The sequence below is a fragment of the Numenius arquata genome, chromosome 4 (genome assembly GCF_964106895.1).
Source record: "Numenius arquata chromosome 4, bNumArq3.hap1.1, whole genome shotgun sequence".
NCBI classification, from domain to species: domain Eukaryota; kingdom Metazoa; phylum Chordata; class Aves; order Charadriiformes; family Scolopacidae; genus Numenius; species Numenius arquata.
Window position 1 is genome coordinate 61,197,855 of NC_133579.1, and position 27,742 is coordinate 61,225,596.

Below are 27,742 nucleotides of genomic sequence, written 5' to 3' on the forward strand. Positions count from 1 at the left end.
CGTATAACCCTTTGCAGACAGAAATAGATCAGCATCCCACGAGTGCTAATTTGGCTGGCCGTCCCCAAAAAAAGACTGGCGGTCCTGACATTTGCATCTGAGCTTATCTTGCTAGGCTGTGAGATTGAAGCCTTTTGGAGCAGATGAGCTGTCCTGAGGAGACGTGGAAGAGCAGCTCTTGAGTTGGGAAAAGAATGCGCAGCATGGATGTTGTTTTTCTTTGTGGTTGGGTGCAGGCAGAAAAGGATGAAAATGTGGTTCGGAAATCAATTGCAGACAACCGCTGTTCTCCTCGGAGGACTGCACAGAAAGCATGTATGTGCAGGAGACACTGCTGACCACTGACCACATCCCACTCGCCACCCATTAGGGATTTTCAGAATCCATAAGAAAGGCAATGGCAAGAGATTTTTATTTATTTTTTTTTTTCTGAGGGGTGATTTACTGTGAGTATCTCTTTTAAGCTTTTGCAGCTGGTGAATTCAGTTTGTATCTGAACTTGAGGCTTCATCTGTGCTGGGAGGGGGTGGGAATAGTAGGAAAAGGTTCAATAGACAAAGAATGAGGCATTTATACTGGGCATTTGCAGGCTCTTCCCGGGGATTTAAACTATTTGTAGACCTAAACCTCAGAGTCAGCTGCCCTTGTGGAAGGGGTTTTGTCTTCTCTCTTTTCACTTCACCCCTAGCTCTTTGAATACAGTAGCCTAAAGTTTTGAAAATACTGTGCTGAACAGTCTTAGTCTTAAAAGGCTTTATTTCAAAGCATAGTTGGCTACATCTAGGCAGGTAGCTTAACCCTGCTCAACTCCAATACGTTGTATATAGAAGTGTGTGTCTAACTCACTTAAAACTTGCATTCGGAGGTTGAGCTCTGCCCCCCTGGGAACTGGGCCAGTGCTTCCAGCCCACGTCCTGGCACTCGCAGCATTCCATGGGCTTGCACAAAGTTGGCAGAGCATGAGCGCCTGCCAATTACCCTGAGCTTGCCAGGTGAGCACTGGTACGGCTGGTCAAACTTCTGGAAAGAGTCTCTTCCGTCAGTCCTCTCGTTAGCTTTGCCCAGGTGTAAAAGAGGCCAGAATTCCTGTTTTCACTCCCACAAGCTTTTCACAGCTCTATTGATTCTTTTCGGTGGCTCTTTACAACTGGCTTTATATACAACATAAAAAACCTTTTCTCCTAGTCCAACTATTCAAAGCTAAATCTAACATGCAGAAGAACTTACCTTTCCAAAACTCTCATCCCCTTGATAAAACTCTGTGCTTGGTAAGAAAAAGCCAGGACCTTGCCACTGCTTTCCTGGTGCTGCAGGTGAATGTGCTGGGGGTGACAAGGGAACCAGTAATTTGTTTCCCACTCTGACTTTTCAGGGTGCTAGAGAGAAGGACGTCATCATCTCCTCTCAGTATCTCACCCCAGTGGTCTGTGACAATGCCGTATACAAATGATCTGATGCATGTAACAAGAAGGAGGGGAAGATTTAACTTTATGTAACTTTAATTTTTAAGCAATTGTCCTAATCTCTTATTGGAAGAGGTAAGAGAAGTGGATGGAGTACATCTGCCACAGAGATACTTCTTACAGATGGAGACAAGTGTCTATTGCTTGGAGTTTGTATAGCCTTTGTGTATCAGCTGGACACAAAGCCACGTCCCTCCCTAGGTAAAAGCTGGCGGTAGGGAGGACCCAAGGGATTTATGATGTGGATGCAAACTCGATATGCAAGAAAATAGGGAATTTGAACACGTGTGTAGACATACCTATTACCAGTCTCTCATCACGAAAATGTACATAAGCATTTACACCTCATCCCACTTTAGTGAGTGTGTGTGAGAGCGAGGGATAGTACACTTGGAAAGAAACAGCCCAGCTGGAGAGTGCAAGAACTGCATGCATGAAGGTCCACTGAGATAAGAATTTTTGAGCAGGAGTATGAAGGCCTGCTTACGCAGGCAAACGTGGTCATGAGTCCTGTACCAAAAGAAGGCAAGGCAAGGATTTTCTGTGAAGTGCTGAAGGTGTCTTAGTTGTGCTTTAGCAGTTCATCTCGGTGGGGATGGTACCTGCTGGTGCTTGCAAGCTTGCAAGCTTTCTACGCATAAAAGCGTAGAAAGAGCATGCATTGCGCACCGAATGAGCAGGGTGGAGACTAGACTGTTGTAAAGAGATTAGCTAGATTTTGAGCTAAACAGATGATGCAGTATTTGATCATGAGATGTGATTTTTATTTTCTAGTCTTTCTGAATGTCTGCTTCTGTACCTTGTGATGTAAATGCTATTTCATGCAAGAGCAAAAGTTTGTTACAGTTTTCTGCTATCTATAGGAATGCAAAATGAACTCTAAATAAATGGAAACTTTCTATTACCTACAGAGACCAAAAAAGCAGATGTCAGTCTTTAGTTGGGAGGTGAACAGCCAAATAAAGTTCAGCCAATTTTATTGGGAAATGAGGAAAATCCAGTAGAATATTTTCCAGCATTAAATTGCCTTGCTTGTCCAGCACGCTACTGGCATTAAAAATATAGATTTGTTACAGATGCCAGCAAAGTATTTCATCTTGTAGAGAGAAAAGCATTGTGAGGGAAGCTGCAAAATAATTTACATTCTAGTTTCCCAGGGTCTTTCCAAGGTATTTTTTTTTTAAAAAAACCAAAAGCAAATAGACTTGTGTTTGGTTTTATGTCAGAAGCAAATATCAGCAATTGGTCAAATAACTTGGAGAGAGCTTGCCTTGTGGAAAGGGGTTTTCGCGAGACTCTTAACAATGAGTTAAGAGAGGAAAGGGGTTTTCACAAGACTCTTAACTTACCTATTGCTGATTTGTGAAAGGTGTGGCTATTACATCATTGAATAAAATAACTTGTCCTACAGCGCTGCTCATTGAGGGACACTTTTGACTGCAGACTTCAAATAACTCAAGAGCGTCAGGTGCGGTTTTGGTTGAGCCTTCTGGCCCAAGCAGAGGTGTGTGCAAGACCTTCTGGTTTTCTGATAAGTGTTTCAGCTCAGCTGAGGTCTTTGTGAATAATCTGAAATGGCGTAAGTGTACTTCTGGGTACTACCTTACAAAGCTGCAGCCTCCCCTGAAACCAGGCAGATTTCCCTGAGGGTTCTCTCTTTGCATGCTCTGGCCTCTCTGATGGGCAATTTCACGCAACGTGATGGAAGCGCTGGCATCCACCCCAGTATCACCCAGGGTTTGCGTAAAGCTAGGCTTAAATCACTGGAGAAACCCCACCTGTGTCTCTGGAAAGGATTTGATTGAGTGTATCCATAAGAGGAAATACACACGGTGCTCCATCAACTCCACATAGAGGACTAACCTCTCTTAGTGGTAGCGATGGTATTTCTGCCTGTTGTGGTATCAGTGCCTTGAAAGTACAGTGGTACCACCGTGCAGCCCAATGCTGTTAAACTTTTTGGGCAAGGGATCGTTGCTGTTTTGGGGGGAGCCAAGCCCTGCAGCGTTCTGCTCCTCCGCTGATCTGCTCTCCCTGTGTGTGTGTCTGGCTGTCGTCAGTGGAGACAGCAGCCCAAGGGCACATCCAGCACTGCAGCAAGGGTCACAGATGGGACTGGGTGGGTATTTTGGGACAAAATTTTGTTTTCTGCTGAAAAATACAGTTTTGTTTGTAACAGAAGTATTTCCCAGGAGCAAGATTATTTCATTAAAAATAAAAAAATCAACTGACTTCTGAATAGATTGAGGGGAAATTAAGCCGTTTGTATCTTCTCGTCTATTGATTTCTGTTTTCTTGCAAGTTTGAATTTTCATGTACTGTTAGCATGAAACTTCTTGCTTCAGCAAAACGTAATTTCGGTATTCTTGGTTCACTGGTTTAACTTTGTAATGTTTTGCTTCCAGTCTGACATTATACAGTATCCACTTGGAAGTGTTGGTGTTTTGGAAATGGAAGATCCGTTTCTAGCCATATCATAATCCCGGGCCTTTTTAAGATGACTGGGTGTGTTACTGTGAGCTTCAGCTTTTAGTGCCTACCTGTAAAACATCTAAGCCGTGATAGTATTTGTAAAGCTTGTAAAGAATTTCTAATAGGAAGAAAAATAAGAACTTTTTACTGCTTATTCAGTAATATTCCTTACTGAAGCTCTGTTTTCTAGTAATGTGGAAATCAAGCAAGACCATTTACTTTCCCGGCAAGGTGGCTGTGTTGGAAAGGATTCTGAGAGGCAATTTCTTGCTGTCGCTTAATGCTGTTAAGTTTGAGCTTGTAAGGTGTATCTCCTTGGACAAGAAAAAGTAAAGTAAAGGGAAAGAAGTAATATTTGCTGTGTTCTGAATACAGCATATTTCTGTCCAAGAGACTTTTGGTTCCGCCTGTATTAGTTATTTAAGAGTGTGCAGCCTTTCCATTAACTTTTAAGAAGAAAACTAATCCATGTCAGGAAATACAATATTAAATCTGTGTGTACAAGAAATACAAGTCTTTGAGGAAGGATATAGTGAAAATCCACCCCACAGCCTTACCTGAGCCGTATAGAAATGCAACTTTAGGCTCTTCTGTTGTTCTTGTAGGACACCACCAATATGGAGCACAGAATGAGAGTTGTCTATTTGTATGTATTAGCAGATAAATTTAAAGGCATTTCACTGTGTTAATTTTTTTCAGTTTCAATTTTGCATCCATTTACCTGTTTTGCTTCTGTTTTTATGACTTCTGAGGTCCTGCTGTAACATGGGTAAAGTTGCTCACAGAGAGGCAATCTATGGAGATATTTTATAATATAATAGCAAAACTTTTTTATTTGAACTGAATCAACTTGCACTTGTTTCCACCCTTATATATGTATTAATTTGGAAAGTTTATTAGTGCGCATTTTGCCATTAGCAACATAACCAAAATAAAAGGACCTTAACAGGTCCTTGTAAACTTGTGTTTATTTATGGATAGACTAGCTCATGAATTTCGTCTTTTCTCTATCCCATCAATTCTGAAAGCAGTATGACTTTTAACATTGATTTTAACAGGGAGGAGGGGTCAAAATCTAGTTTCTTTTGGAGATCCCTTGCAAACTCAACTGTAAAGCTGCTGCAAATAAAACACTAGAAGAGGGAGGGAGGAAGAGATTTTTCCTTCCCTCCATTCCTGTTCACTTTATTCAGAAAAGTGTCAGAGTGGGCTTGCCAAGGTGCCCTGAGACCAGTGACCATGAGCTTTGGCAGACTCTGAGATTGGAGTAACGTTTGCATGGTCTGACCCTGCTACAAAGTGAAAGTGGTGGTGACACCGAAGGGCAGTGCTGGGAGCTGGGACTTGCCATGGGGCCTGGGTAGCTTTGTATTGAACAAGGAAAATAAGGCTGTTTAATTTGCAGAGCATTCAAGTCATCCAGTTACCCATGGGAAGGTTGTTTTCTTGAAAGGTGCTGAGCAGAACAGTCTGTGTGCTCAGAGGGTTCCCCTCTTGAAGGCAATTAGAAACAGGGGAGGCTGTAGGGGAAGGGAGGTCCCATGCCAAAATTCAGATTTGAGTGCCTCTAAAGGTTTTCCATTGCACTGCATGCAGAGAACAGTAGGCTTTTCAATTGTCTTTGTTTTTTGGTTTTTTTGGGGTTTGGTTTGTTTTGTTTTTTGGTTTTGGTTGTTTTGTTTTGTTTTAAATTAAATAGTCGTACTGTTTCAGATACCTGTCTAAAGATCTTGATGTTTTTATTTGGTAATCCCACAGTACCCAAAGAGGACTTTTCTGTGACACACCGAGCCAAATTAAATGTATGACTGTGGTAAATCACAGGTGATAATAACCTTATCTCAGGTCAGTCAGGCTGTCAGTTACCAGACCATGGCCCATGCCCAGGGCCTTTTTGGGTGAGATGCAGCTTGGGTAGGTCCTATGGCAAACAATGCATTGGATGCAGGATAACTATCCCAGCTGCTGTCACTGCATTGATGCTGTTCTTGCTGCCATGAAAAACTATGAAGAAACAAAAAGGAGGAAAAAAACTTCTCATAAAATTGAGCCAGAAATATAAGGTTAAAATACGTATCAAGAAGGTTTGTATCATCTTTGCTGTTGTTGAGCATCAGCTTTTTTTGTATTTATAATAAAAGCTAGTCTTTGGACCGAAATATTTCTTCCCACTAAAAATACCTCATTGTAGCCTTTTTGTTTTCCCTAATTTAAAAAAAAACCCACCCAAATCCAAAATATTAAGAGCATAATTACGAGAAAAACATTTCTAGTAGAAATACTTATTAGGAAATATATTGTATTTACCAGTATTTTTTCATGTCCCAGGCCTTATCTCAGTGCCTACAGTAAGAGCTGAGAGTTCTGTTTCACCCAGACTCTTTCTGGCTCAGCCGAAAGCAGAGTTGCTCAAGCTTTTGATGTTTTCCACATGGTAAAGGCAGAAATTTTGTCTTCGTCCCATAGAAAAGTTTTCTAATGCTGGATGGAAAGATCTTCTAACACTTTGAATGGATGCTATCCCCAATAAGATAAACCTTCTATCTAAAATATTTTCCAGCTCAGATTTTCCTCTGATGGAAAGATATCGAGTGATTCTTTCCATGCGTTTGGGTAACAGGGTGAGAAATAATGTTGCTAGAAACTCTTCAGGATCTTGAAATACAAAGGCATTATTATTTGGGTTTGTTTTTTTTTTTTAAAAATGTCTTTGGATGAAAAGCGTGGGTCAGAAAGAGTCTGCGAGGTTATATACATCAACACCTTGCTAAGAGATCAAGCATGTGGAATTCTATATTGCAGTGATTATGCTTTAAAGAATGCCCGAAAGAATTCTCCTCAGCTACCCAAACAAGTGCACGTACACCAGGTAGTCACAGGTCTTCAGAAAGCAAACAAAAAAACCCTCCTCAGAGTTGGCCTGTTTCCTGTCATTTTCTAAATAGCATAAAGTAGCCAAAATCTGTGGTCTAGACTGGTTTGTTCTGCAGATTTTTTTTTTCTTGAGGATTTACAAACCACAGAGAGTTGGAATGGATCAGAATAAATATTTGCTCATGCACCTACTGATTAGAGCTTTCAAAGTCCCCAATCTTGTTACAACACATGTGAGCATTAGCATTCACATAGGTTAGGTAAATACAAGGGGTTTCCTCTCTACCCGCTTCCCCCCCTCCTCAATTTCAGTTTAATGGAGACAACGCTTTAAATGTGGTGTGTTTTTCTTTTGGTATCCCGCAGTGTTTTCTGCCTGGCAATTCTCTGAGAGGCTGTTATTGTACCAGAGAGCACATTTTTTAGAATCCTTTTTATCCCCCTCCATTAATATCAAGCATATTATTACTCATCTTGGAGCGCTTCATCACTGCTGTTTCTGAGTTGGAGATTTCTCCAAGTATGATACCAGCTGCAGCTAATAACATCAATTGTACAACATTTAGGTTCTTCTTCTCCTATTTTAACTGGCGGAAGTTTTGTACTAGGATGTGCTGTATAATTGTGTTTTTTCTGCATGCAAACATTATACAAAGGCTTAGCCTTGCTGTCTCTACAGGAGAATGGCAGTAAAAACATTCATTCATGCAAGCCACAACCCCGCTTGTTAGGATCATTTAGTGCGCAGGGGTGAAAATGATTTAGTTGATGTGCATTAAAAAGAGTTTTCCCTGTCAGATCACCATACTGTCTATATGTTTGTAAGGAGAGTGCATTGAGGCGCTAACCTGATCCAAACTTTTTAATGGTTGATGGTTTTCTTATTAAAACACCAACACAAACCAACTAGGTATGGCAGCTATCTCCCTGAAGCCTTGCTAGCACTTGTCAGTTCTATAGCTTTACCATCCTACAGTAACTTTAAAAAAGAAAAAAAGATTTTAATAGACTTAAAAAAAAAAAAAAAGGCAAATTTTTTTGGTAACCAATGTGCTTGCCACTGAGTCATAAACTAAAATCTGTGTCTGGGCAATTCAGCTGTTGACAACATTGAAAACACTTCAGGCACGACAAAAGATAAAAGACGTATTTTAAGACCAAAATTTGAAATCAGTTTTGGGTATTTATTTCAATTGATCTCTCTCTATGTATTTATCTTTATTAAAAGTTGGAAGAGTCTTGATGTTTTTCTCCAAGGATGGCATGTGACCAGTCAAGGCAAGAGAGGAGGGCATTACTAAGAAGGAGCGGAAAAATAAAATCAGTGATGACAAGGCAGGATTGGGTGGGGCAGAGAAATGCTGGGATAGCCAAACAGCCCGGACATGAATCGCAAGGAGGGAAGACATAGAAGCCAAATGTCTAAAAATTAATTTGTGGGCAAGCGGTTCTGCTGAGAATTTTAACACCTTCTCCTTTGTTCATTTAAAATTCTTTCTCCAGGAACCTGATATTTTAAGGAAAAGGGTCAAGATAAACTGAAAGCCAAAAATGCCTACATACTGAGTTGGTTTATAAACCAGTGAGGTTTATTAATTTCCTATTTGTTAACCTGAGGACTTTTGGAGGCAATTTATGTGCTGTTACTTTAAGACCATTTGTATAAAACTTTGATTTTTTAAATACCTAGAGCCCAAGGATTGCTTTGTGTATTTGATGAAAGTGAGAGGGGGAAAAAAAAGAAGGGGAAAAAAAAAAGTAGAACTTGGCAGAGGCTTTTCCTGCTGGATGTTTTTCAGGTGAACTACCCAGCTATGCTACTGTATTAAAGTCGGGCCAACAATGTGGAACTAAGGATTATTCCACAAATCCTGTTTTAATAGTTCTTTTAATGGTGTTTTTCCTCAAGTCTTACTTTTTCCCTAGGATTTCCCACCCTGATCAGGATTCTCCCGTCTTCCCTAAAGCGCTGCATCTCCCTGGCTTTTGACCAGGCTGGGACCATGCTCTGTGGCCGGGAAGAAGAGCTGTGTCCCCTGCGGGCCCAGTGCGGGGCTGCAGCCGCCGATGGCTTTATCAGATGGACAGAGACATTCCAAGTATGTTTCTGGTCACTGGGGGATATGGGAATATAAAAATAATGAAAAAGGAAGGCTTAGAGAAAAGCTGTTAGGCAAACCGGGACTTTTTGTCAAGGTTTTTTTTTTTTTTCTTACTTAAATTTTTTTTTTAAAGCGTGAAATTCTTTACCCCTACGCGGATTGTTAAAGCTGTGTGATGTCATTTTCTTTTCTTTTTAAACCCGTGTTTTGAGAAGCTGAAAGGCTTCAGGTTAGGTAAAACTATTAATGACCATTTTGTGACCTCTGCTCCAACCGCCCACAGCGGCTGCAAATTTTTACATGTCTGACAGCTGCTTGGCTCTCTGCAGCATCATTATATTGGTCGACAGCAGATGAGATTTCAGAAGTAAAAAAGTCACTTCCCAGATCGCACCCTGCTGGCATGGCCAGTGGGCAGATTAAAAAATCGGATTTCAGTGGTTTGCTAAGGGTAGGAAAACTCCATTTTAATGAATGAGGCATGTCAGGAGCTCCCTCTGGTTGCCCCCAGCCGTATCCTTCCAGTAGGCTGCATGGAGGACGAATGTGCTCAGAGGTCATCTTGTCTAAACCAGGGTCCGGGTGGTGCTGGGCACGGGTTCACACCATGGTGCTTACAAAGAGAGGGCTCTGGGGATGTATTGGGTAGACTTGCCCTGTTCTGCTTTTTCTCAGACATCTGCTCTCGATGGGTGCAAGGCAGGTGGCAGGGAGCTGGCATGACTGGTCCCATGTAAAAGGCAGCTCTCATGGAGGCGTGTGAACTTGGGGAAATGTGCATGGTGGGCATGAAATGTGACTTGGGGCAAGTGTGGGGAGAGAGCTTTGCAAGATGTTATTGTCTTGCAGAGAGGACAGTAACCTCACATTGATGTAGTTGCTGTAAAATATTCTGGGATTTCTGCCTCTTGTTAGATTTTCTACAGTTTTCATGGTTGTAGCTCTTGTGTGCTTCCCAGAAGTGTTAGGGTTGCACAGCGAGAGCCATCCCTAAGGGGCTTCACAGCCTGTCTGCCTTGGCTGGAGGAGGATGTGGAAGTGGTGAAACTTCCCTCCTTCTTCTTCCATACCTCTTTTCCTGTCTTTCACTCTCCTTCCCAGGTCTCTGATTCGGCCTTAAAAGAAGAAGGGGGCTGGGGAGCAGGGTTATGTGCACCCTGTGGGCAATCAGGCTTCTCCTTACCTCCTGGGGACAGAGGCCATGTCTGCCTTCAACAGGTAATTCGGCAGAGCAGGAGGAATGAGGGTGGCTGGTAATGGGGCTCCTCAAGTTTCCATTAGAAGAGGGTTTGCTTTGCTTTATGTCTCCTCCAGTCCCCAGGGCCAAACACGCACAGCAGAAGGCTGGGGAGAAAGGAGTGATAAATTAGAAAGGTGGCAAGAGAAATAGCGGATTTAGCAAGGGTGCTGTGGTGTTTCTGCATAGACTGACATCTTCCAAGGCTCTGGCTCTTCCAGTTGGTGCAGGGGGTTATCATGGTGCCGTGGTGGTGTCTGACCCCAGCAGTGGTTGGGAGACTGCTGGCCCGGTGACATGTGGGAGCTGCTCCCTCCAAATCTGTGCTGAGCCGGCCGTGGTAAACGGAGGGAGGGAGGGGGTTCACTGCCAAACCATGCTGCTCCTTAGACAAATGCACATGACCAAGTATCATAATCTTTACAATTAGTTTATGTTTCCTCAAATGCTTTTGCTCTCCTCTGTCTTCAGAGCCGTGGCATCTTCTCGCCCATCCTCTCTCCCAGAGAGTGTTTGATCTGTAGTCGCATTGAACTTTGGGAACTTGTGGCATCTGCAGACCATGATTTTGTTCTTTTTAGCCCTGCCCTCACTTTCTGCCCTCCTTAGGTGCAGGGTTCCTTTCTTGTGTCTTATCTTTTCTCTGGCCAGTACCAAGTCTGGTGTCCTTCATGCTCTCTTAGAGAGCACCCTGCCAGTTCCCCAAAGCCCATGCTCTTTGGTGGTCCTTTGGGTGGACGCTGCTTAATGCAGTCATTTGAAATTGCAACTCTGTGTAAAACACTAAACAGTAAGTGACACAATCAGCATTCCATGGTGTCTGCTGGAGTCACAAGTCATGTCAGTGATGCTACCTTTACAGCGTGGTGGTGTAGGCTTCAGGACAGCATGACAAGCTTGGAAGCACGGCTGATTTTCTCTGTGTATCAGTGTCTCGAAGGCTGGATTAAACCTTTTCAATAATTTATAAAACTGTAAGCGCTCTGGGCAGTATTTTTACAGGGAGTGATTGCATTGTGTTCAGGAGGTATCTTTCTCAGCTGGGCTATTAAATGAAAAGCTGAAACCTGCCTGTGTTGCGAAGAGATGAGTGCTTAACAAAATGAAAGTGAGCAACTTAACTTGCAAATGTTATTATGTTGCCTGCTTTCCTATTTGCTGCTGGTTGATTCGCAAGCTTACTGATAAACATAAAACCTCCCCTGTGAAAAAAGCAGAGAGATAAATGCCCATAAATTAAAAAAAACTATCCCACTTTGCACGACCTCAATTTTGAAATTTAGCTCAAACATGAAAGTGAATTGCTTTGGACTGCCTTAAATTCCTGCGGAAGGGCGGATAATTTTGAGAGATGATGCGAGATAAGCCAGGCAACTGCTACGCCATTTCAAAAAATCCTGAAAACGTTTCCAGACCCAGCCAGTGCACCTGGGGCAGCTGTGCGCTTCCAGGGAGCCGCATGCCGGCGGCCATGCCAGCAGGAAATGCGGCGTGACCTGTGGCGAGCCTGGAGGGTGGGAAACGCGGCAAGGAGATGATTTCCACGGGTGGCTCTAAGTGTCCCGGGTGGTTACTGTGTGGGCATGGATGCAGGAGCCAAACGTAAAGCCAAGGGAGCAAACAGGAGCGGTAGGAGCATCCTCTTCCCTCCAAGTGCATAGCTGTGAAGCGCTTCCTATCGTGTGTCCCTGCCGGCAGGCTGAGGGCATCGACTTCTTCCCCAAACACTGGGCTTGCATGTGTGAAACCTGGCTGTGAAGTAGAAATGGTTTTTGGAAAGGATAATATTATTTTAATCATAAATTATTTGGAAACTCAATACAAAAATAGCTCCAGGTTGCTTCTTCCAGAGGGGTGTTTTTACCGTCAGGGTCTTTATCAACTTGTCAGTGGGAACTGCGTTAATATTGCCACAAAAATGCAAACAGTAGTGCCTTTGATAAAGCAATTTGGCATCTCTTAAGCAGAAAGATGTTTTGTTTTCCGAAGATAGAACACTGTTTTCAGTGCAGAGACCTGCCATATGTGCCAGCGTATGGAAAGAAAATACTGGTTTTGTTAACGTTTGTGTTCGGAAGCTGTGGGGAGGGGACGGAGGAGGCGGCTGCCTGTGCAGTTGCAAAGCGATCTCTGTTATTGCTGGGGGGACAGCACAGGAAGCCCAGAAGTGAGTGCCTGTGGTGGAGATGCCGGTGGCCTGCAGTCAGCCTCCCGGGCTTAGCTCCCCGTGGAGAGCGCTCTGTCGAAGGCTCTCCTCCTCCTCCTCACCCTCACTTCAGCTCTTCCAGAGCTGAATGTGCCAGAGCGAGGCTGGTCCCCACTGCCTCCTGCCTCCCAGCGTGGAGTGGAAAAGCTTTACTGGCCATACAGTAGGCATCTTTGTGGATACTGTGAAAATGCCTTTTAGTACTTTCTGGTGTCCCGTGGGTGTTATATATTTGGTTAGTGCATTATTTTGATTTTTAGACTGCCTTTGGTTCAAGAATCCTGAAAGGAAGCTGTTGTGCAACTGTTCAATCTGATTTTACAAGCTGATTCCAGCTTGATTCCCAGCACAAAGAAACAAAGAAGAGCTCAGTTGTTTTTTGCCCAAAAGTAGAAAGCCCTCCTCCTTTGAAGATCTTCTGTAGAGTGTTATGTTTAGAGAGTGATTTGCTATTGTTTAAATTTAATCTCCATAATTACGTTGGGATTGGATTAATGAGGGGTTATTTTTCTGAGTCATTCTTTTCTGGCACTCATAGCTATCGAGCATAAAGCCAGGTCTTCATCAGATGTAAACTGGCATTGCTCCACTGAAGTTAGTGGAATAATTCCACTTTATATTGTGGCGGCCCAGATGTGATATTATAGCTGTTTCGAAGAAACCACTCTTTTTGGAGTTTGTTGGCCTTGAATCTTCTTATTTTTAAGCTGTCTAGGCATTAACTTCCAGTTGTATTATATTTATGGTAACACAGCTAGCCGTTGCCTCTAGACCACCTCAGCTGGACCCAGACAGATCAACAAAAGATTCAATGCCAGATTCAACCATAAGTATCTTGACTTTTTTTCTGTTTAAAAACTGCTTTTTATCACCAAGAGTGCAAGCAGGAAAAGGTCATTACTGATGTCCAGTGAGCTTTTACATGCTCTTATCTATGAGAACAAACCTTGACCTGTTCATTGGGGATGCTGTATTGCAAATCTGGGGAAGATGTATGGGATGCTCCTTTTTTGAATTTAGTTATTTTTGCTCATTCTGCTTTTCAGAAGGGGATGAAGAGGGAAGAATCTGGGGAGACCTGGCACATCAGAGAGTGGCAGCAGGAGCAGTAGGCAGGGCGCTTGGTGTAGGGGACGGATCTGTCACCACAATCAGGGTGAAGGAAAGAAACAGTCTTTTATTAGAGATCCTGAGGGGCTGTGTAGAGTTGCTGTGATCATGGAAGGTATTTGAAGTTGCTGGGCTGAGAGCAAAGCGGGAAGAAGGGATCTACCCCTCCCTTGCACAAGTTGGACAGGGCAGGATTTGCTTTCAGACCTTTTATTTTAATGTCTCACCTGAGTTTTTTGTATTTTAAAGAATTTTCTTGCTCACTATTTGTGAAATGGCATGCTAATAAATCTCAGTTGGGAGAATGGGAAGGTTTTGCATTCTTTTGGGTCCTTGCCATAAGGAGAAAGTGGTCAGTCCTGTTTCTAAGCAGTAGTGGATATAGGACGTCACTGCGTATCTCTTTAGCCTGGTATCCAACTGACAGTAGCATGTACAATATGGAAGTGTGAAAAACAGACAGCAGTGGGCCTTTCTTTCCCTGACGCATCCTCACTGCTCCCAGGAGCCATCTGTTTTTGCTGCTAGCCTACTGTTGCATGTGCAGGTCCACTCAGTACAACATAACTTCTGTTCCGTTGTTAACCAGCAGAAAGTAGGTACGAAGCCTTTTAGTCTCCTGTTCTTCCCATTTTAAGACATTAAACTGGTAGTTTGTACTTTTTTGGGGCTGTACTCTTTGCTCTCTTTTACAGAGTATTTAGGAAATACTGCTTATTTTAGTAATAAAAGTCAGCTTTAATCTTTAGCAGTAACACTGCTTCTACAGTTGTGATCATCTGCCAGTGAGGCAGGATTGTTTGGGAGACTTGGTGTCTGGTTTTAGATTGACCTGATAGATGTGGAAAATACAGACAAGCCTTCGGGCATATCCTGGGCATCTCTTCAGAGTAAAAAAGATGTGCTGCAGGTCTCATACGTGAATATCCCTGTGTCTGATGGTCTAGATAAGCACTTTTTTTTTTTTTTAAAAAATAGGAGGCAAACTGTAAGACCCAAATGAAGACTAAGTCTTACACTGAAGTCGGACATCCCTCAGCTCGGATGCAGGAAAGACTGGCTTGTCTGAAAGCTCCTTTTCTGTCCTCCCCTCCGAGTGTCAGTTAATCTTATAAAAGTGCTACTAACTTTTGTATTAACCCTGCCCTATATTTTGATTCTTACTACGTTTTGCTTCTGTCTACAGCAACCGTGACCAAGGTTGAGGGTGGTTTTTTTTAAGCTTACGTAAGTGTTGTCCTGTGTAAGCTACTGACAGCTATTACTCAAGAAATTCTGGTGATGCAGCAGTAAGGTTGCAGCAGTAGATCAGTAATACATATTGTACATGGTCCTTTTATTAGAGGGGACTGTTGAAGCTGTGGTAATGCTTAAAGAATTTGGGGGTTAATCTGCTGCTTCATTGCTCCAGATGTGATAAATGCTGTTGACTTAATGCAGAAATTGGTGACGTAAAATGAAGAAATTGCCTCTGAGCTTGTTATGTAGCTACAGTGGCAAATCTCCTGTTAGCAACTCCAGTTTGCAGGGGCTTTCTCATTTTATTAGGAAGGGGGTCATGCATGAAGGCTGAGAAGAAATGACTAGGAATGGCTTATATTTGAACTCAAAGTGAATTCATGAATATTTGTGCAAAACTCATGCAATTCTTGTGCATGAGGTGATGAATACTGGTCACTTTGCTGGAGTGTGGTGGCAGCGGTCCTGCAAAACCAAGTCATCACTGAAGATCTTAAGATGCAAATGATACTTCTGAAGTTTCAGCCTTGATGGGGACAGGATGGATGGAGAACGTCCCGTCCCAAATAGTCATGTATCATTCATTTGCGACTCCACTCCTTGTCAGCCACCTCCAATGAGCCAGGTTGCTGTAGAAATTATAATAATTTATATAGACAATATATTTTAGAAAGTTTAGTTTTGGAGCTCTAGGTTTTGAGTATACTTGTTTGTATTTTTTGCTTTAACTCCTAGACTATGAGCTGACGACTTTCTTAAGCCAACCTTGAGATTCTCACCTGAGGACCTGACCTAACACTTTTCTCAACAGCTGAGAACTGGAGAAAAACACTAAATAGCGTGACGCTTGGCACTACTGTTCTGAGTGAAATTTGTGTTTACTCGGGAAAGACTCTTATCCTGTTATTTCTGCCTACCAGTTACTTCAGATCAAAAAAGAAATGCTGAAAATTCCTATACATAAGGAGAGTTTATTTCCGTGACCATCATTAGGGTTACATTTCTTTTTGTCCAAGGTATATGCAACACACTCAAATGGAAGTAGGATGGTATAGTTACCAAAATAGATGCATTGTGTTAATTTCTTAACTAATCTTTTTCGGTGCAGTGTTTTTAAAGTAACAAGTATTGTAAACAGTATGTTATTTTTAAACCAAGGACATTTTGTGCTGAAATTGGCTGTTGCAACACTGGGTTAGAATTAGAATACACAAAATTCAAAACCACAGTAACCCTAATTTTGCCATTCTTGCCTTTTTAACTGCTTAACAATAGTGTTGTGTTTGTATAGTATTTAAAAATATTTGTTAAGGGGAATGTAAAGAGCTACTGGCAGGCTTCTCTGTTAACTGTTTGTGTGTGCTCAGCCGCTCTGCTCAGAAATGAGCTGTAATGAAAACTTAGGGGCAAGTGTTCCTGGTGTCCGCAGCTCAGGCTCTCCTTTGTGTTGCAAGTGAAGGGGCAGCTGAAGCCCCAGCCAGGATGGGGGCAGAGATTTGCATGGTGGGGCGAACAGTCCCTTTGGCTCAGAGGACGTGCACCCATGATGGGCTAAAGCCTCTGGTTGCCATCTCCTTTCCCAGCTCGCCCTGGTACGTGCATGCCTGGATCTGTAGTCTCCAAGGAGCTACTCTGGCAACTGAGTAATAATGTTCAGGATAATATAGTCTGACCATGAGGATAAATTTTATACAGCTGTAGTTCATGTCATGACCCTACAATCCCTAGTTTTGCCTGGCTTGGTCCTGATGTTCCGGCCACTACTGGGGAGAGGTTATGGGAGGCCAGTACCACTCCGGGCTGCTCGCTTTCAGCCTGCCCCGCCTGAGAGATGCCTGATTTTCCCTGCAGGGGCTTTGCACAGTTGGGACATGCACATGTCCATCTTCGGATGGAAATTAGCTTTGGATTTCACATATCACCAATCCGACTGACCTGAACGAATTCACGTGGAAAAAAAAAATATTTGGAAAGCAGCTTGAGAAAGGATTTGTCCTTTTTTTTTTTTTTTTTTTTTTGTTGCCTTGGATTTTGGCGTATGCTGTCTGCATTTTGAATACGAGGTCATCTGATGTGTTGTAACGTGATAGCAATACAGACTGGGCAATCCTGGGAACCGGCAGCTCAGATCTTCCCTGTCCAAATTTTACTGTTCTAAAACTTGACTTCTTTGTTAAAAATGAACACTTTCTAGGGGGTAAAAAGCCCCCAGAGAAGAACTGTTGGCATTTCATATTTTTAAGCTGTCTTGCTGAATGAAAACAGTTGATTATTAACTTGATGGGGTGACAATGAGTATATAGAACTTAAATATCTCACCACTCCCACAAAGAAAAAAAACCCACCCTCCATTGTATCATGGGAAGATACACAGCCAGAAAAACTTTCCAACTCGTTAAACTTTTATATTTGCTTCATACAAGCTTAATGTAGGCTTTTTTCCATCCTGTGATGTTGTAGGGATGCTTCTGAACGCAGCTGAGGAGGACACCATCAACTTAACAGTATTTCTTTCTGAATGTGCCTTTCTTATAACAGACAGAGCTAAATTACTTAATCAGAAGGATTAAAAAAAGATTTCCTTGTTTGTGCATTTCAGGTTGTTTATTCAGCCAAGCCTGATAATGAAATCAGTCTGAATGTTTCCCCTGTAATCAGTTTAGTCAGCTTCTGTGGTTGTATGGGGTATTCAGACAAGGACGGGGATAAAGGAAGAAAGTTTTAAAAAACAGGAAAATACTATTGTAAATATATTGGGCAAGTTATAAACTGGGAAGGGGTACTCGGAGTCAAGCATCATACCTGCTGCTACTTTTGATGCTCTGTGGTAGGTGTTTGGGTGGGTTTTTCTTCCTCTTGCGGCTGGTGTTTGACTTTTTAGAAAAGGGGTATGGGAAAATACTGATTTAAAGGACTTGAGTCTGGCTATATTGCTTTAAAACTGCCTATTTTTTAGTGGAGGCGAGTGGAGGTCAGCCTGCCGTAGCTGATTTTGAGGTCAGAAAGTAATGACAAAACGTGACGTTTGGGCTTGTTTTGAGCCCTGTGCCGGGTGGGACGACTCTGCCTCGTGCGCTTTGAGGCCACAATGTGTTTTGATGAGGCTGGAACTGTTATTGAATATTCCCTCTGCTGTTTCTCTCTGGTGTAATTTTAGTTTTCTGGCACCCTGATGGGGTTCTGCTGGTCATCCTGGTTGTGTCCTCCTCCTTGCTTTTCCTCATGCTCCTTTCTCGTCCTCAGCCTGGGGAAAAGCCGCCTTGCTGCATCTTGCCCGTAGGTCAGCTCGTCCCCACAACGGCACAGGAGGGGACGTGGGTTGCTGCTCGTTGCCTCTGTGAGCAAAGACTTAGCAAGTTCTAAATTGAGAATTGTTGCTTCATACACACGTCTCTCCAAACCCGCGGATTTAGACATTCCCTCACCATTAATTACATCCTCTCATCTTGTAGCAGCAAGTAAAAAGGCCGAGTTGGGCACATTGTCCTGCTGCAAGCAGCTGAGTGTTGCTTGTTGGTTGGATGCTTGCAAGTTTCTGAAAGTACGTGGCCGCTCTGGTTTGGGAAGTGTGTCCTGCGGCACTCGCCTCTGGGTGGGGAGTAACCAGGCAGCTTCGGGCCCCTTCTCGGAGGGCGTATGCATGAGTGAAGCCAACCAGTCCAGCATTGCCAGAGTCGTTCCCAGGGCTGGATGCTTCAAAGGGAAGCTCAGCTGGCCAGGTGGCACTGGAAATGAGCGGTACCATCATTTGCCTTGGTGCAAACTCTGACGGAGGTGTCACCACCTCATTTCTGTCCGGAAGTCATAGGGTCCGGTCCCACACATGTGTCAGTCGTTCGACATCTAAAGTGCTCAGACGGATGCGATGCGAGACTGCCAAAATTGGCAGCGGCGTCTGACTCTGGCAGTGGTTTGTGAGTTTGCCTGTTCGCCCCATGGCAGCTCTTTAATGCAGCATCTCCGAGTGCGGTGTCCCACAAAATGCTCGGCAGCAGTCATGCGGAGGTGAAAAGATTTCCAGGCGAGCTTCAAAGAGAAGGATGTGACTAACTGTCTCGCAGGGAGCCAGGACGCAGACCCAGCCAGATGAGGCAGCTCACATGAAAGGGCTGCCAAAGGAAAAGGGAGAGGACACAGACGAAACTGGGTCTGGGGGATGAGGAGGAACAGGCAGTTGGGAAAGGTAGAGGGGAAAATCTCTGTGGGCTGTTTCCAGTGACCAGGAGACATATCTGCTGTCCGGGGAGGTAACCTGTGGGTAAGCAATGAACCTCAAGCACATTGGCCGTCATTCCTGGCTCCACCACAAGCTTCCACTGCCTGTCCTTGGACAAGTCACTGTCCTGGTGACTCAGTATCCCAGCTGTAAAATGGGGATTGCTGGTTACCTCATGGGATGTTGTGAGGGGAGGCTCATGGACGCCTTTGCAGTTTGATGTATTAAGCAGGGGTAGCGACAAAAAGTGAACAGAAAGATGAACGTGAAAAAGGATCTGTACTTCCCTTTCTGCCTTCTCTGAATGTAATTATGTCCCTAATGATAATATAATGGTGATTTATTCATCATTGACATATACTTCTTCAGTTGCACTGATGGGAACAGTTTTTTTGTTTTATTTTTTTCCCCTCGGGGCTTTAAAGACGTAATTTTATATGTTTATATAATAAGTTAATATTTTAAGCAATTTCTAATAGACAATTAGAAGAAATAACGAACAATAAATCAAAGTCAGACTAAACCAAATGTAATCAAGTAATACAAGAGTGGGACTAGAAGCAGAGTTTGCAAAGGGAGCCTTGAACAGAGAAAATGCAAATCCTGAGGCCTGAAGAAGGAGGGGTTCTGGTTTGCATCTGTCTTAAACTCTATATCCGATCGCGTACCTGAGGAGGGCTAAGGCCAGAAAGCAAAATGGGTCACTCCTCCTCAGCTCTTTCATTCTTCAGTAAGCTTCTGCGAAAGGAAGGGGAGCTCTGGTTAACTTTAACATGACATTTATTTCAAGGGTTAATCTTATTCTGCTCACAAGGAAGTCCAATGGCTAATGCACAAACTCGGGAGCCAGAAAACAGCTGGTTTTAGGACAGTTAGGGAATCGGTTGACCTGGTGCTAGCACTTAGCTCTGCCTGTGCCTTTATGTGCTAAAGCAAGATGGAGCTCATTGTCTCCTCTGTTGGAAGAGGGGTGCAAGGCTTAAGGAAATGCTGTAAACAACATGGAGATCCACAGGTGGAAAATGCTGGGGGCCGTCGCAGCTTCAGAGTTTCACACAGGAACAAAATGCACAGTCATATTTTAGCTGTCAAAGCTGGCCTTTCTTTAAAAAATAGGAAATCTCAAAGGCATTGGCTAGAGAAGGTGGACGTTCATCTTTTCCGAGTACTGTATTTGAAAGGCTTTAGCTGCTTAAACTTTCCTGGCACTTGCCAAGACTATCTTTGGAGAAAAAAATAGGATTCCTGTTTTTTTGAAGGAACAGGTGGCAGCATGTGGAAACCTTTTGTTGTTAAATTTTAGTCACGGTTCCCTTTTTTCCTTTTCCCATCTGCAGTTGAGTATGACAAGGAGTTCACGCCTCACCAGCGGCACCACAAGGAGTTCAAATTTAATTTGTCTCAGATTCCTGAGGGCGAGGCCGTCACAGCCGCTGAGTTTCGGATCTACAAGGACTGCGTTGTGGGGAGCTTTAAAAACCAAACTTTCCTTATCAGCATCTACCAAGTTCTGCAGGAACACCAGAACAGGTACGCAAGAGGGGGCTCGCTCTGTGCCACCAGCCGCTGTCCTGGGCTGAGCTTTTGTGTTCACATTGAGAGGACTGCTAAATAAATGCTGCTTTTGTTCACATTAACGGGGTTGCGTTATTGCGTGGTCCTTTCCTTGTGAGAAATGGGCATGGTGGAGTGCAAAACAGACCTCAGCCTGAGAAAGTCTGTGGTATTGTAGCCGAAGGTGTCGCTTAACTGCAACCTTTTTTTAAATAGAGCAGGAATCTGATGTGAGGCAGTAGATTTTTAAACTCGGGTTATTATGCTGGCATTGCACTTGTGTACTGAAATACACATATCTCCTTTCAACTTAATACTACCAGCATAAAAAGCATAGTCTGGTTGACAAATACTGGTATTTAGCGCAGACTCGACCTGCTCTCAGGACTTACATTAAAGTAAATAACGCAGAAGAAAATTCAGCATGCTGTCCACAGGTACAAAATCACTCCTGGGGTTTCAGTGGCAAAAGAGAGGCCAAACAGAAACTGACACGTAAATCTAAGCAAGTGTAAGTGGAAGGATTAATTTAAAAAGTGTAATGCTTCTGATTGGGGAATCGTGCAAAGCAAAAAGATGGAAATACAAGGTCAATTAAATGACACAGTAATGCTGTGATCCAAAAGTGTTTAATTACTTCTGCTGAAATGTGTCAGGACTGTAACTGTTCCTCTGTTGCAGGCAGAAAAAAAAAAGAAGCTGGAAACAACTGTGTTTTTAAAAAAATCTCCATTTCTTTCCTCTGTGAAGGCTTCCTGGGTGTTTTTCTTTCTGTTCCTTCTTTCTCCAGACTTTCCATTGATACCATTTGCGGGGATCTGCCTTTGATGATTTGCTGTTGTGAGGACAACATCAAATAGTTTTTTTCTGTGGGGAGAGTGGCTTCTGGGGAAATACAGAGAAATACTTGGATATATAAGTGATGGGGAAGGAGTTTTAGTTTTAAAAGGTCAGTGTTCCCCTCGTGCTTTGAGTTGCGGGTTGCTGGAGTGCCTCCTGGGGTAATGTGCTTGCTGGTCAGGATGTTACGTCAATACCCACTTGAAGGTTATGCAGATTTCATAGATGTTAGCTGTATTGTTCATTTGTAGCCACATTGAATAAAAAAAACAGTGAGTTTTGGTCTGGCTTAGATTTCAAAAGTGGAGATCCCACCTCTGGAGCTGGAGGAAAAGCTCTGCCAAGTGCCTGTGGAAGCTATCGATACGCTGCTCTGGGTTGGTCACCAAAGCAGGGCACAGACTATGTCAGGTCTAAGGTTCATCTTCTAAGGAGGACTGTCAGTTCTGTCAGAAGTTCATTATATGTATGTAAACCTTATTTCAGGGTAAACTGAGCAAACAAGCAATGCATTGCAGGAAAGAGAATAAAAGTACAGGATACAGCCCCTAATGTACCCTGTTCCTAACAAATTTGCAAACTCTTTGTTCCAAAAGTGGCTGTTGGTTCTGTGTACCACAATGATGCTGGCACCTCCTATCTTTGTTTCAAATACCATGCCAGAAACATGCCAAAATCATATTGCGCTGTGACACATGTGCTTTGGCTCTGGGCACTTTGGGGTCTGCACATTGGGCATCTCTGGGTGCTAGAGACCTTCCTGCGGATGGAGCAGAGTCAGCAGCTTGGAAGGGGATCACAGGGGTGGTCTCTCTCCAGAGCTGGCAAGTATTTCGGGTCTTTCAGTTCCTTTCTGTCATGTTCCTCCTGCCGTGGCCAGCAGCTGTGCCGCGAGGATCCCGCCATTGGGACTGGGAATCATGAAGCGGCTTCCTGTAGGTCCAGACTGCCAGCAGTCCGCCGTCCCGCCTGACATGGGCTAGGCGTGAACCGCTGACCCAGGGATGAGTGTCTGTAGTTCATTACTAACCTCTGACTCATCTGGTCCCTCAAGGCTCCCTTTTTGTTTCTTTTTCTTCTTTATTTATTTATTTTTCCTGGTGGGAAGGAGGGAGACGTTTGGCTAAAGAAACTTGCACTTCGGGTGAGTCTGCAGGACTTGTCACACCATCTGTGCAGGGATGGCTCACAGGTTCTTACCGTTGTAAAAGGATGTGCCCTTTTCCTCCCTTTTTCCTTTCGGCTTAAAGGACTCTTTCATGTAAAATACAAAAGCACATATGAAAATGTGTGCTTGTGTATAAATACGTGCATATGTATGTATTCTCTGTATGTATATGTACACAGAATCATAGAATGGTTAGAGTTGGAAGGGACCTCAAAGATTATCGAGTTCCAACCCCCCTGCCATGGACAGGGACACCTTCCACTAGACCAGGTTGATTGTCATCTATATTAATTGTCCCCTATATATTAAAAACACGCAGATATTTAAAGAGTGTCAAAATAAGATATTAGAAGCTGCTACCCACTCTTCAGTGTTACCTTCAGTTGAGGTTCTGACTCCATAGGCGGCTGCTGCTGTAAATTCAAATTGCAGCCACACTGATGACCTGGATGGACTTTGGCCTGTAAACATTCTTGAAAACAAGTACTATAAGTTGTATTTAGCTGTTCGCTAATATCTCTGCATGGAGGGGGAAAATGCCTCAGATTCTTCTGGTATGCCTTAAGGAGCTGTGTGCTCTGAATGGCTTTGGTTTTTGATCATCAATTCATTTACTTGCTTTTATTGTGTGGAAAAAAATCCAAAGTGCTTTTTTCTCCTTTTCTCCTCCTTTTTGTCTCAGTGGATTGATTTGGAATACAATGTTTTCTTTTCCTGTAGAGAACATTAGAAGGTTAAATTAAAAAAAAAAAAGCACTGTTTTTTGAAGGAACTTGCTAAATATTTGTAAGGCTTCTGTTGCATTTTAGCAGACATCTTATGAGCCAGAAAATAACAGCTGCCTTTGACTTAAAAAAAAAATACTAAAAAAAGTTGTGTCACACTTCCTTTGGACTAATGGTTTGAATAACAGCCTGATATTTCCTGACATCTGATGATATTTTATTGCATAAGGAAGAGTCTGTACAGATCTTGAAGTCTAGCTGGTGAACTAGCAGGTGAAACAGAAGGAGTTGAAGTAGCTCCTTTTTTCATCTTGTTCTGCTGACAAATACTCCTTCTGGTCAGGAAAATTTGTCTCTGAAGGCCACAGAAAGTACCTATTCAGTCAACATTGGCAGTCTCAAGAGAAAGTTCAAAGTCACCATGTTAATCTTGGCTTTTATGAGGTTAACAGTTGTCCGAGGCATTTATTGGTAGCTAAAAAAATACTTCAGGGCACAAATAATTCTTAACAGGGCAGCTCGCATGTATGGATTTTAAACCAGCAGTCCGTAAGAGAAAGGCAGTGTGCATCTCTGAGGGAAAAATATAAAGAAAAAGAAACCTGCCTGCTCCTCTCCAAGAAATGAGTTTGGGTAGGGCAGGAGATAAGAGAAAGATTTAGTAAATCCAAATCTTCACCAAAGCACGCAGCCTGGAAGTATCCCTTGGCTCCAATTAAGTGTAATGAAGTGGCTTAATTCAGTATTACTTGAGCAAAGAAAAAAAAAAAGGCTCATCTGGACAGTAAGAGCATAAGCGTGTGACTCTAGCCCAGATGTGCATGCTGCTGCACGGAATCGCAAGGCACTGCTGGCCGTTCCCTGATGGCTAAAACCAAAATGAAGCCTGAGGCTAAAATTTATACCAGTTACTGAATCATCAAACTGATTTTTGCCACTGTAGACAAGGCTAAAAGCAAGGATTATATTGGTTTCCTGGGTAGGGGTGTATGCGGAGAGAGCACAAATGATCAGCGATCAATGCTGATTGAAATAGCGTAACCTTCGGGGAGAAATTTGACCCTCTTCTCATTCGAAGCCATCAGAAATATGAAAACGATACTTTTGGAGGCTCCAGGCAGTGAAACGCACATTGAGGACAGTGTGGTCTAAGTACATTCTCTCTTAAAAAAGAAAACATTTTAATACTGACTCACTTGTGTCAGTAATATTTTCATCTCCCCATTCCTTCCACTCTTTCGTAAGGTAAAAAAACAGTGCCTAGAAACTAGGCTTTTGTTTTATAACCAAACCGCAGTTAACGGCCACGTTTTGTCATAACACAAACTGCTGGAGTTGTCAGTGGGATGCTGCGAAGAGATTAATGAAATTCTCAGGATAGGTCAAGCTTGTGGCCAGCCGTCAGTGGTATGCATGTTGGATTGTGTGGAGAAGAGGCTTCACCAAACAAGGCTGAGGTGACGTCTGGTTTGCTCTGAGGGGGTTGACTCTGGGTTTTGAAATGGGCTGTGGGGACTGAGGTCGGGAGGGGGAACTGGTGATACATCCACCGGATGCTGCTGCCCTTCAGCTTCTGACCCCCCAGAGGTTAAGAGGCTGTGCTGTTTGAAGAATAGGGCAGGATATTTTTTAATCTTTTTTTCTTTTTCCCTTTGGTATGCACAGAAAGTGGGGAGATTGGCCAAAGCACCACTTTAGGAAAATAAATGGCATCAGCTTCCAGGTGCTTGTCCCACCTTGGCCATATCTGAGGGGGTGCTTAGTTTCAGCAGGCAGGAGCTGCACAGCCTCGACTCTTCTCCCTTCCACCAACGCACAACAAATGCCCTGCACATGGGCTGGTTTCTAAGGTGTAGCACTGATTTTGTGGAAGGATCAGCAAAGCCCTCTGTGACTTCTGGTACCTCTTGGAAGTGGATTGCCACGTAAGCGAGACCTTTGCAAGGGAAGGGAAGAAATGAGTTTGCCCCTGGAAACAGCTCATTAATTTCTTTTCCTTTCTCAAAAATTCCTTGCTCTCACCCAGAGAGGTGTCAGGTCAGGACTAGTTTATGGTTGATCAAAGATGTTAGTCCTTGGTTTGGATCATCAGTATGTTTTCAAGTGTAAATATCCTGCTAATGCAGACCTCAAAACACTCCCACTCTGTCCAAACAACTGATCTATGAAAAACACAGTGGCCTGTGTTAGTGATCAAAGGAAGATAGGGTACCTTAATGGTCAAAGTTTATTAAACAGTTTCGTTTTCACCCAGAATGAAATATGAGGACTTGATGTACAGAAAGATTTCTCCTGTATGATAAGACACGTGTGGACATAGGTGTGCCCTGCAGAGCGACCGCCTGGGGAGTATATTCTTCTACTGAACACAATTCCTTAAGGGTTAAGGCACTGGTTGGTTTTTAGCTGCCAGTTACAGTGGTAATAAAGTCTTCCTCTTTGCAACAGGATATTTATACAAATGCGATCCGAGCTTCTAATCTAAAGGGCAAATTGATTTGCCGGCAGTGTTTATAGCTTAGAAAATAAATAACCGTCCTCAACTGGGTTTTGGAATGGGTTGTGTAATACAAATGACAAAGCTAGCATCAATCTGTTTCAAGTTGGGGTCAGATTTGTATATAGTGTGCATATATTTGTATATGATAGAGCTGTTTCCATGATGCTATAGAGAAGCATCTGTCCACATTTCAGTTCAACTCCCACTGTGGGCATGCAATTTGTTGTGTTTTAGAGTGGTTAGGTTTTTATAGTTTAAAAATCAAAGTTATACTGGATGAAACTTACTCCTTTTGCAACCAGCTGGCTTTTTCTACCAAAACTAAAGAATACCAAATCAGTGCCTTATTTCTTTTCTTAAAGGACAAAGATAAATACTACCCCTTTGCCCTCTCCCCCATCTTTATGCCTCAAACTGCATTTAAACTCTGAGGTGTAGTACTGTCGCCATCACTACAGCTACAGTGCCACATAGTCTCATTAAATCATAGTCAAGGAAATGAGAAATACATCTTCTGTCCCTGTGACTTGGGGTGATTTTTTTCTTTTTTCACTTTTTCTGTTGGTAAAACATTCATTCCTCAAGAGCTGTGAAGCTCAAGACCTTGAGCTGGATGTGGGGGGACACCCTTGCACTCAAATATCAGTGTTGGCTTTGCTGGGGATTACCAGGGATTTGTAGGCTGAACTTCCTGCAGTCTTGGCACAGGGAGGCCACATCCTCTAGTTCTAGGTTCTGACCTTCTACACTTTGCCAGATGCAGCCTTGAAACCAGTATTTCACTCTGGTGCTTTTCCAGTAAGTCTACAAGACTGAACCCCTCGCTCCTGCAGACCTTGTCTCCAGGTGAGATGCCCGCAGTGATACAGGACAGCTTCTTCAGCACAGGGGAATTTTTATCAGGCAGAGCAATGCTGGTGTGGGGCTGGTAAGTGAGCAGCGAGAAGCTGAGGTTACCTGCCTGTCCCTTCTGGTGCCTTCCCATGCCTAGATGCATCTGGAATGGCTCTCTTCTGCCTGTGCCAAATTACAGACCACATCCATAGTGTCCTGGCATCTCTGTTTAGTGCTTTTTCTTCCATGGCTGTCAATCCCTGCAAATTAGTGCCCAGTTGCCCGTCTTCTGTTTCACCTTGGAAGTAACTTCATTTGCAAGCTGACAACTCTTAGTATTTCCTTCCTCATTTCTAAGGCGTTCTTACAGGTCATGCACTTCTCTCCCTGTCCCCTGGCCCACAGAGGGTATAGCTTCTTCAGGACAGTTAAACTGAGCCTTATTTCTTATAAAACGGTAGAGGCTGCCTTTGCTTTCTATGGCAGCTCATTCCAGGTGCTGGCATTCCCCTGCCTGGGGCTCTCTGTACAAGTGAGCACTGATTGATTAAATTTTGTACAGCGCTTTTAAATCTTTGGAGTAATGGTCATTTAGACATACTAAATTGTTAAGGTTTTGTATTGCATCTGTTGGCAGTACCTCCTGCTGTGCGAGCCCCGCATACAGTCTGTTCTACAAGTAATAAACGCTTTTAAATTCAAAGTAGTGCTTACATCTACTGCAAGGTGATGTATCTACAGGTTTGAGAAGACTATGATTTCAAAGTTTTATCTATGAGGAGCTCCGTTCAGCTCTGTAAGACTGAGTCAGTTGTGAAGGCAGTTATTAGTTCGTCACTAGTTCGTCACTAGTGGATAAGAACAAATAATCTTGCTACTTTGCTATATGCAGGATAATTTTTACAGAAGGTTGATGTCGGTGCAAACTAAAGACTCGGATCCTGAGGTACGCAGAAGAGAAGAGCATTTAGAAAGTGCATTAATTAAAATGTAAATCCCACACACTTCTGTGCAAAATTCCCTTTTGAGAAACTGCTGCTAGGCAGTCTAGACTATTATGTCAACTTGTCTTTGAAGAAAAGTAAACAAAAAGGTTCAGCTGAGGAAAGTTTTAGGGACTTATAGTAATTAATGCTTTGGTAAATGGCTGTTGATGCGTAACAATCCTTTAAACACCTGGGTAATTGCGAGCTTTGAAGTTG

General features: G+C 43.1%; 1 protein-coding gene across 1 annotated transcript in view; it reads left to right on the forward strand.

Moving 5' to 3' along the window:
• Positions 1-27,742, forward strand: part of BMP6 (bone morphogenetic protein 6) — a 92,014-nt gene that overhangs the window by 45,801 nt on the left and 18,471 nt on the right. Inside the window, exon 2 of the mRNA XM_074146147.1 lies at positions 20,257-20,449. Within this exon, the coding sequence (XP_074002248.1) occupies positions 20,257-20,449 (193 nt within the window). The remainder of the gene's footprint in view (positions 1-20,256; positions 20,450-27,742) is intronic.